Source organism: Brachycentrus maculatus, unplaced genomic scaffold, assembly GCF_059751285.1.
Source record: "Brachycentrus maculatus isolate JH-2025_06_01 unplaced genomic scaffold, ASM5975128v1 h1tg000118l, whole genome shotgun sequence".
Classification (NCBI taxonomy): domain Eukaryota; kingdom Metazoa; phylum Arthropoda; class Insecta; order Trichoptera; family Brachycentridae; genus Brachycentrus; species Brachycentrus maculatus.
Genome location: NW_028280871.1, coordinates 385,436 through 396,022, shown reverse-complemented (window position 1 = coordinate 396,022; position 10,587 = coordinate 385,436). Strand labels below are relative to the sequence as shown.

The 10,587-nt window shown below is 32.7% G+C and overlaps 1 protein-coding gene across 2 annotated transcripts; it reads right to left on the bottom strand.

The window, feature by feature from the left end:
* Positions 1–214: 214 nt before the first annotated feature.
* LOC148309731 (FGGY carbohydrate kinase domain-containing protein) lies at positions 215–10,460 on the bottom strand. Of its 2 annotated transcripts, none has more exons than XM_088259548.1 (4): positions 9,831–10,460; positions 7,849–8,717; positions 2,396–2,621; positions 215–1,072 (listed from the first exon to the last, which is right to left on the bottom strand). In XM_088259548.1, the coding sequence occupies exons 1-4, from the start codon at positions 10,014–10,016 to the stop codon at positions 710–712; spliced, it is 1,644 nt and encodes a 547-aa protein (XP_088115674.1). In that variant the 5' UTR covers positions 10,017–10,460; the 3' UTR covers positions 215–709. The 2 variants fall into 2 exon arrangements, with proteins under 2 accessions (XP_088115674.1, XP_088115675.1); XM_088259549.1 differs by having other exon boundaries at positions 10,260–10,460.
* Between the last annotated feature and the right edge of the window lie 127 nt (positions 10,461–10,587).

Sequence of the window (10,587 nt, the reverse complement as noted above, 5' to 3'; positions counted from 1 at the left end):
ATTCAATACTATTTTATTTCAATACTAAAACCAAAAAAATATATATCATCAGAGCATTTTGTGTACTCTTAAATGACCATTGTACGGTCTTATTCCGTATTAGGCTCTTAATGGGAGTAGAGTGCATACACTAAAAAAGCTAGGTCTTAAAAAAGCTAGGCTCAAAAAGTATTCTTGTAAAAGAAGTAAAATCACCTAGAAGAAAAAAATAAACTTGGCAGATAAATAAATATTTTTTTAATAAAGATATTTAAGTTTAACAATTCAAAAAATATATATAGTTTTAACAATGTTTGTAAGGAAAGTAGGACTACAATTAAATATTCATATTTTATAATAAGATTGTAATTAAAATTATTTAACCCATTGCACCACTAATAAAGATGACAAGACAAATTTGTTCATACAACACACTATTTGATTTTAACACATATGTATTTTATTACAATAAGATGAGTACTAAATTACACACAAAATAAAATTTAAAAAAAAACATTTTTTTTTGTTCATAGCCTAGATCATTATGACTCATCCCCAGGTAGTTTTGGAAGAGTGTGTTCAGTTCAGAGTTGTGAAAGTTATTGTCAGTCAGTGACAAATTGACCTTGACCGGCGATTCGCCGGCTTTGTGTTGCAATGGGCTAATGGAGAAAAAAATATATAATATATTTTTATCCTAAATAATATTATCTTGAATAACATTAGTTAATCAACAATTTTCCATCATCACGTTATATGCCTGTTGGTCAGAAAGCATCTTTAGAAACACTCTATATTTGCATTCATGGTATTTAAAAGCTTTCTCATTAGGGTGTATAAGTTTTGCTTTGCCCCCCATTGCGGAGATTGCCGACTGGATGTCTGGAAAGAAGTTGGAGGCGCAGGCCCCTAGAATAGCTGATCCCACCAGCATAGATTCAGTCTCCCATGGCTTGAGCAGTGGAGAGCCAACGACGTCCGCCTGGGTTTGCACAAACATGCGGTTGCGAGAGAGACCTCCACAAATCAAAATGGAACTGAATTCCTTGTGACCCGCCTTTCTGAGAAATTCGATAATGTGTCTAGTCCCATACTGAAATTGAAAAAAAAACAAATAAAATATTGATTAATACACTTCTGACGGGTGTTTTTTACACCTACGGACCGCTGGCGACGGGATTTGATAATTGTGTGCATATAGTTAAGACCTTAACAAAGAGATTGGTACATAACATTCATATAAAAACATGAAATAATTCCTTTTTTCTGACTTTGAAATTGGACAGACGCAGAAGGTAGAAATACCCTTCCCGTCCTTAAGCATCTATCGACCGAACAGGTAAAAATACCTTTCCCATTCTTAGTGTGTTAGGTATAATATATTTTAGAACAAGTAATATTTATGACTTTTTTAACTGAGGTAACAAAATAAAAACAAAGAACTTCCGTGGATCATAAAATTTAGAAGGAGACCCAAAGTACAAGCCCTCCAAAACATCCTGCAGGGAAAAGGAGGAGAACAAAAGGTGGGCGGGAATTACATTAAGGTGTCTTGATTAAGAAATAATTAAAAAAATCTGTTGGCCTCAGAATTTTAGAGCTATTCCAGCTGGCAAGGGACTCAGACAGATTAAAGAAGAGCGTGGCTTCTGTAATTGGAGTATAGAGTAAAGGTAGTAACACCAACATGGATAAGGTACTTAAAGTGATATCAAAACAGTATTTCCATACATATTTCATTTACCATAAACTCTTCACTTATGACAATGTATTTAATAATTTTTTTAAACATCCAACAAAATTAGATTCCATAAATCTAATTTCATTAATAGACATTAATTTCTCACTACTACTACTACTACTACCATCACGCCGTTTCTCCGCAGGGGTAGGCAGAGAGGATGGAACGCCATTAAATTAATTAATTTCTCACTATTAAAAACTAATCATTTTTATTTTTAAAGCTATCAATATTTTCAGATTGAACACATTTTAAAACATAAATTTGAGGTTTTTCCCTATAATTTTTATACTTACACCTACTATTCTTATCTGTTTCCTTTCCTATATAGCCGTAATGTCCTTCTCGGCCCATAAAATACAATCCATAGAATTCCCAAACCCAAGAATCTGAAGTGCAGGACTGATTCTTTATTAAGTTAACGCTGCGTCGATCTAATGCAGTGCCCTATTCACCACCTGGGTGCGGATAACGTTCAAAGAAAAAATATGAAGAATGGAATTAGATTCACGGTAATCTCATTTTTTGTTAATTATTCAGTTAGATTTTATAAATTACGTAATTGGTAAATAAAAAAATTAAAGTAAAAGAAAAACATTGCGATCACTGTTAAGAAGAAAAACGACACCCTAATCCATAAATAAAAATAACTTTATTAAATGAATAGGAACTCACTGAAAGAGCTTGCAATGTAGCCAGGTAAATAATAGCCAGATTTTCTTCATCCGATGTAATGGCAAGACCGGACATCATCCCGAGTAATGAGGAATCAGCTATAGGCGACCTGTTGCCATGAAAATCCGGCCCAATATGAAGATTTTTAGTCAAATAACAAGGGTCTGGAAGTTTTTTTCTGATACATAATTGATCAATATAGTCATTCAGGTAGTCTTGAATCATCCTGTAATATATAAATTAAATAAACAAATTTAAAATAAAGAAAATCTAGTACATATTTAGGATTTTAGCAATTGCAGATTGAAATAAAATTTGTAATAGTAGATATTTTGATCCATACTATTATACCTGTGAACTAAAAGGTTTTTAATTAATGTTTTACTTAGTAAATACCACTATTTCTTAAAATCTACTGTGACACGTGTTTCGATGCATTCCGCATCATTTTCAAACACCGTATGTGAAGCTAATTCCAAACTTTAGAGTTGGGTCCTTGGGACGTTGAAGGTTGAAGAGGGGGTAGTAGCTGTTTCTTATTTTTATTTATTAATTAAATTTTTATTTTTATTTTTATTTCTTATCAGAGGGAACATAGACAAAAGGGGGGAGGCTTTAGTCATTGTCATATTGTTAATTATGGGTTTATTGTTATTTATATTCTTATGAATTTCTATTGTTTCAAAATGCTGCAGTTTATGGCTTTTCGTATTGATTATTTTTAGGATTTCTACGTTGTTGTGGTTAAATTTGTGATCATTATCTATTAAATGGTTAGCGAATTCCGAAAAATTATTATTTCTCAAACATAATTCATGTTCCCTGATTCTTGTTTTGAATTTTCGGGAAGTCATACCAATATACGAGCTTCCACAGTCGCAGTTTAATTTATATATGCCACTATTGTCCAATATATTTTCAGGATTATTTTGTGTTTTAAAGATTTTAGTTAAATTATTTTTTGTGTAAAATGCTGGTTTTATATTATTTGGGAATTTTTTGGTAATTTTATGTGATGTTTTATTTATGTAAATGATTCTTTTCCAGTTGGTTTTTACTTTTTCACTATACGTATCGGCTGAGTAGAGAAATGTTTTTGTTAAAATCTTTTTATTTTTACGCGCCAATATCGCGTCTATTATATTTGGGTTATAACCGTTATTGTAAGCAATTTGTTTAATTGTATTTATTTCTCTTTTGAACTTATTGTCATTTAATGGGAATTGTAGTGCTCTATGGATCATGGAGTTAAAGCTAGCTAGTTTATGATTAAGTGGATGGGCTGAACAAGAGGGAATTACAGTATCTGTATGTGTGGGCTTACGATATACATCAAAAGTAATTTTTTTATCTATAATTTCTAAACTGAGGTCTAAGAAATTGATTTGTTTACCTCCGTTATTTTCTAATGTAAATTGTATTTTATCGTTAAATATATTGATAAAATTTAGAAAGGAATCCAATTGTCTTGTTGTTCCTTCCCAAATTACCAATATATCGTCAACGTACCTGAACCAGTTTTTTACAAATTTGAGTAGGGGATGCTTAGACTTAAAGATTTCATTCTCTAAGTTATTTATGAAAATGTCCGCAAGAATTGGGGACAAAGGAGATCCCATGGGTAAGCCGTTAGATTGGACATATATTTTATTATTGAAATTAAAATAATTCTGATTAGTGCATACATCTAGTAGTTTAAGCATCTCCTTTACAATGCTTTTATCTAAAGGTGAGGCCTTTAGTAAGTTGTTGACAATTCTTTTGCAATCGTTCACCGGTACATTAGTAAATAGGTTCACGATGTCAAAAGAAATTAGTTTGGAATTGTCTAAAATTTCTATGTCTTTCAATCTGTCAATTAATTCGAAACTATTTTTAATTGTATAACTAGGTGTGAAAATGTGGTTAAAATTTAGCATATGATTTAATTTTTTAGACAAATAATAATTAGGCGCAGAGAAGGTAGGGACGACGGGACGTATTGGGATGCATTGTTTATGTAACTTTGGCAATCCATACAGGCGGGGAGGTCTCGGGTTCCTTGCCACGTGTTGATTGAATTGTAGCTTCCCACATGTGATGGGACACTCTCTTATCGTCTTCTTGATGTTTTCTTGGAATCTGCTGGTCGGGTCAATTTTTTGTATACTGAAGATGGGGTCTTGGAGGAATTCTTCAACTTTTTTAATGTAGTCTGTAGTGTTTAATATGATAATTGTGTTACCTTTGTCTGCTTTCGTTAAGGTTAGTTTGTTGGTAACTAATAAATCCTTTATAGATGAAGCTACATCCCAATCACTATTGTTTTTTGTGTTCACTGGTTTATTATGGGTCGGGGCACATTTTTTTATTATTTCTGCACATTTGTATTTAAATGATGACGATTGTTTGTAAAGGGCAAGTTCAGTGTCTACTGCTAATTCTTGTAAATCTAAGTTTATATTTTTTGGTTCTAAATTGTATTTCAGTCCACGGGATAATAATTGCAACTGATCATTATTAAATACTGTATTGGAAAGATTAGCCACTCGATCGAAGAATTTATGATCACTATAGTTATTAGTTAGGGTCAACTCATTATTTTTATTTTTATTAATCACCAGATTTTTTAATTTTTTATTTAGTAAAGATTTTTTCTTGTGGGCTACTGTACTAGCTATATCCCGTGCTCTGTCGTCCAAGCAATCCCATTCCGCAGGGTGAAGTAGATAAGTTAATTCTGAATGTAGAATTTTTAACTGATGTTTTATATTGTCTCTGATGACAAACCAAGATTTTATTTCTTCTTTTAACCATTTTATTTTTGCACTCACAATAGCTTTGTATGCCGCGATACTGTTACTTTTAGTTTTTATTTGGATGAATTTTGGAAACACTTTTTGTTTTAAACACGATTGATTGAAGTAAATATTTAAACACAGATTTAGATTTTACCACAAAGTGACTGCCGAATCAATTAATGAAACTAAAAGGTTATTGTGTGTTTGTTATTAGTTGTTGCCTCATCAAATCATTTACATTTCAAATTCAATTATCACCTTCAAATTCTGTTATTGGTTAATATATATTATAAAGCTAACAAATAAACTTTTTTGTGGTGAACTGTGTTTTTTTCTCTCATATAAACATCATTACATTTAAATATGAAATAATACATAGTACTAAGATTTAGATATTAGCAACTTGGGTGGCCTTACGACCTGTCATTGGTTGATCACATAATTCACTGTGTAACATTCTGAAAGCTGTTTAAGTGACAAACAATGTCACTTCATAGTGACATCTACGGTTGAAAATAATTTTTAAAATATGGGTAGAATGTTATATGGTCTATAAAATGCCAACTTAAAACAATCAATAACAGGTAGCGAGTGTTTTTGCATAGAATTTTCACTCATGAATTACATAAAATTATAGTAACTTTAAACATAAAGAGTAAATCCACTCACAAGTAGGCATAGGCTATGAAACTTATAAAGTTGAAGCCTGAGTAGGGACATGATAAACGGTGTTGCATAAGCCATAGCTAGATTTCAGAGTCACTTGGACATTAGGTAATTCAAAAAAAAATCAATAACAGGTCGTAAGCTCTAATATACCTAGATTTTCATATACCCATCTCAATGGAATTTTTTCTAAATACATATCGCTAACTCCTTTCAAGAACGTCATAAATCAAAAATCGTCAGTTTTCAGTTGTGCATATTTTCGGAATGCCCAGAAAATGTACTATATCCCAGCAAAAGAGGCATATTTTTAACATAATATTTACCCGCTACAGGGCAGAAAGTGTTGTTTTTGCATATTCAAGAAAAGGTATTGTTCAATTATTTTTTTAAATAAACTAAATATTTTTCAAATGGAGAAAAAACCTTCAGGTTTTACCTTAAAAGATATGTTTCACAGTAAAAATTTCAGGAAGTGGCTTATATTTATTTTTAATACATTGTATTATATTTTTAAACTTTAAAACGTTTAAGACGTTCTTGAAAGGAGTGAGCGATATGTTCTAATCAAATTTCATTAAAAAATATTCTAAGAAGGGTACAACTAAGAAATGAGAACAAAGATTTGAACAGACTTAAAATATTGTGAATAATACACACATTTAAGGACTCATGACATTGTTATATCATTAATTGATTCAGCAGTCACTTTGTGATAAAATCTATCGATATTTTGCATTTTTCTGCTACGCAATTGTACCCTGAAGAAGGCCCCTGTAAGGGTGGTTGAAAAATTAGTCCTTAATTGAATATATTGTAGCGCGGTTTTACGCATGAAAATATACGTGTTGTCTTATATTCCTGTGTCATGTTTTTTTTTTCTCGTGATATCAACTGACGGCTGTCTGTCCATCTTTTGGGAGGCCGTCCTGAAGGTCGCTTGCTTGGGGGATAATATTCCTGGTCATTTTATGGCTCTTGGTTCCGCCATTCTGAATACATGATCGTTCCAGAACCTTCTTCTCTGTCGTTCGCATCTGACAATATCTTCAACTTCTCCGTGTTTTGCAATTTATAACAAAGGGTTTTACCAGTGATACTCATGAATACCTCATTTTACCAGTTTACAATAATCTCATTCTTTACATTACATTTCTGTCCGTAGTGTAATGGTCAGCACGCTCGGCTACCGTTCTGGAGGTCCCGGGTTTGATTCCCAAGGGGGGTAAAAATAAATATGAGTAATTTTTTCACTGTAATATTTATTCAATATTACCATGGACTAGTACCTGAAGCGGAGGGCTGATCACCTTTCCTTCATGTGTAAAACGATCATTATAACACTGCGTTTATAAGACACAGTGCCCTATGCACCATTGGGGTGCGGATAAGGGTTTTATTATTTATTTATTATTACATTACATGGCGTCGGGCAACATCACATAAGGTTTAGGAAGGCATACCAATATTTCTCTTGACACTAATGTACGATATAATGAACGAAAACATTTTAACCTTTTTGACCCCAATACTGTTGTTGCGTCACCAATATCTATAAAATGTAATTTTCTTCATTTACTGGGAGATAAAGAGAACGCTGCTAATTGGTAAAATGTTATTTTAAAGATAATTTATTATTATTACATAAGATAAAAAGGATTCATATACTTTTTTTTAACTCAAACAGCGATGACTTAAAATTTTGCCAAATACATACAGCAGTAAAATGTGTTTTATAAATTATGTCACCTTACAGATATTGCTTTGACGACTCGACAATATTGCAGTGATGATAATGCTCATTTGCGACTAGTGTCACAACACGAAACTCTCAATTTTTCAGGAGACAAGTACGTCAAGATATTGTCAAGAATTCATTTTGTACAATTATTTTAAATTAATAAAGCAACATTACTACCTTACAAAAACACAGTTCTTCAAATGTGTTTAAAAAAATCATTGATTTCGAGTTGTGATACTCATAAATGATATATAAAAGTAACTTACATTCCTTTCGATTCCTCAAAGTGAATGAATTTAGATGCCGGATGACTATTGATAATATGATCAATCAAAATACCAGAAGCACTTTGTCCGGCCTCGTTCAACCACATTCCAGGCACCATAGCGCTGAAGTAAGGACCCCACACGCCAGGAACGAAGATTGGGGAATCAGTCACTACCATGTGACAAGTGGAAGTTCCGCAGATAAGTCCGAGGCGGGTATCGAGATCTTTAGGGATATTTTCAGCAGAAGCTCCGATCATGCCTAAGCCACCAGCGTGGGCGTCAATAATAGAGGTTCCTACGGGGATACCGGGGAGGAGATCTAGCTCAAAAGCGGCTTCCTCGGATAAACCATTACCGCAAGGGGACCCTGGAGGTAAAACCTTACTACCAATTTTAGCGCAGTCATTTTCCAATAAGTCTTCTAGACCTATCGTCTTCAGATAGTCTGCATTCCAGCCCTGGTGATCGGGACTTTTAGCTTCATAATTCCATTTGCAAACGACAGAACATAGAGACCTGCTGTAGCTTCCTGTAGCTTTCCAAGTTAAAAAATCAGGCAAATCAAACAAATAACCTATTCTGTTCCAAGTTCCCGGTAAGTTCTTTTTAAGCCACAATAATTTGGGCAACTGCATTTCGAGAGACACTTTTCCTCCAACATAGTCAAGAACGGAATGTTTTGTGGAATTGATGAACTCGGCTTCTTCCTTCGCTCGATGATCCATCCATAGAATAACGTTTTGTGCGTTGGCTCCGGTGCGGCTGACTGATACCGGGGTCAAATTATCACTCAATGCTACGAGAGAGCATGTTGCGTCGAATCCGATCCCTTTGATTCTATGCGGAGAAATATATTCAGTCACTTTCTGTAAATCAGAGAAATTAGATTATTACAAATCCCAAACATGAAAAGGAAGTAGAAAAGAATAATAATAATCAATATATTAATATAACACTTTCTCAGTCATTTGTTTTTATTATATTCAAATGGTGTTGTGTAGGCTGGAAAAACCGGGACTATACTGGCGTAGAGAACATAACATACAGTAAGAGGATGTTATAGATATTCAAGAGAGGAATCCAAAGATCTCTACAAATAAATAAATAAAAATAAACAATGATTTTTAAAAATGGTAAATGCAAAAACCCAAAAATTTTTGTCAATATCATTAATATTTACAGTAGATTCAGCTTAAAAGAAAACCTTGCCGATCTTTATTCTGAATTTGATAACGTATATTCTGAATGTGACTTCTGAAAATTGAGAATGAGAACAAACGAAGAAAAAAAACCACTAATAGAAAAATATAAATATTGATCTGAACGGCAACAAATTTTCTCTCTAAATAATGACAATGAGCAAAAGTGTTTTGGTCAAGGTAATGTCCAATGTAAGAGGTATCAGGGGTGAGATTCAATATCGAAATTATCATTTTATGTGCGTAGCGTAGATAACTTTGAATTTAAACTATTATTTGATAACTATTTGGTGAAAAAATATTTATTTATGACTTACTTTTTTGATATCTTTAACTTTATGACAATGATGTTTAAAAATGTCAGTCATTAGAAAAAAGTGTCCAGAAGTGAATTTAAAGTTCTACTTCATTGTTCCGCAAAGTGTACCACACTGGTGTACCGTGGTGATTAGTTAGTTGAAATTTAGTTTTGTGAAAATAACACAATTGCTCAAAATTTTGATTGCCTGTTCTCAGTTAAGTAGGCTCACATTTCGCATTAAACATAATGTGTTAAATATGTTTCCATAATATGCACATAATATGTTACGTAAATAATATGTTAAATATGTTACTTAAATATGCACCTCTGAAATTTCTTAATTCGGTAGGTGTACCTTGAATAGAAAAGGATTGAGGAATACTGATCTACACCACATATTTAAATCGGTAACTTCCATATGGAAGGTTAAGAAGCCCAGGAGTGAAAGGCTTAAAACAAAAAACAGAGATATGCAATACCTTAATTGTTTCTACACAAGCTGCCCAAATATTGTCAGAAGATTGCTCATAATGGTCAACCAAAGGATTATACGTTTTTATCTTCTTAACAAATACTGCAAGTACTTTTCCTTTATTAGTAACAAGACCAGCTCGAACGCTCCCTGTTCCAACATCAACACCCACAAATAATTCTTCTGAAGACATCGCAATGATTTCTTCAAGTAAGAAAGTTCTTCTCTCCCTCGAAATTGCCAACTGGCTTGATGTCTGATATATGAACAAAAATTATAAAAGTCGTCTTTGACGTATATAGTACTACATATATACTTTTACATAGTATTTTACTGGAGAGGAATGTTATCTTAAATAATAAGTGTATTAAAACATAACACTAGTAACAAACGCTTAAAATTGTAGATAACGACGTTATCGTTAATTTATATTTACAATACTTATGTGTAAAGTTGAGACACATCACTTTATTCAAACGTATTTGCCCTCATAAAACGGCCGGAATCTAATATTCTGGTCGTAGATATATATGTATTACGGAGTTCTGACACGTCTCCAGGCTTTTTTTCGTTTTATATTTATTGTTTAAAACCACATATAAAACAAACCGACAGACAACCTACGTACGAAAACAAGAAATCATAATAACAATGTTTTTTTTTTTACGTTTGACGTTTAGACTTTGTAAAAGGGGACACACACAAAGAATCATATGTTAAGTTTTTAAACATTAGCACACTCACACGATCACATATGAATATCA

Bases quoted from the DNA above. Each gene is read 5' to 3' on its own strand.
- LOC148309731 (XM_088259548.1), bottom strand. From the start codon at position 10,016: ATGTCTTCAGAAGAATTATTTGTGGGTGTTGATGTTGGAACAGGGAGC. The intron at 2,622-7,848 runs GTAAGTTACTTT...TATATATTACAG, and splicing joins TTTGAGGAATCGAAAGGAAT to GATGATTCAAGACTACCTGA. The intron at 1,073-2,395 runs GTGAGTTCCTAT...TTTCAATTTCAG, and splicing joins CTACATTGCAAGCTCTTTCA to TATGGGACTAGACACATTAT.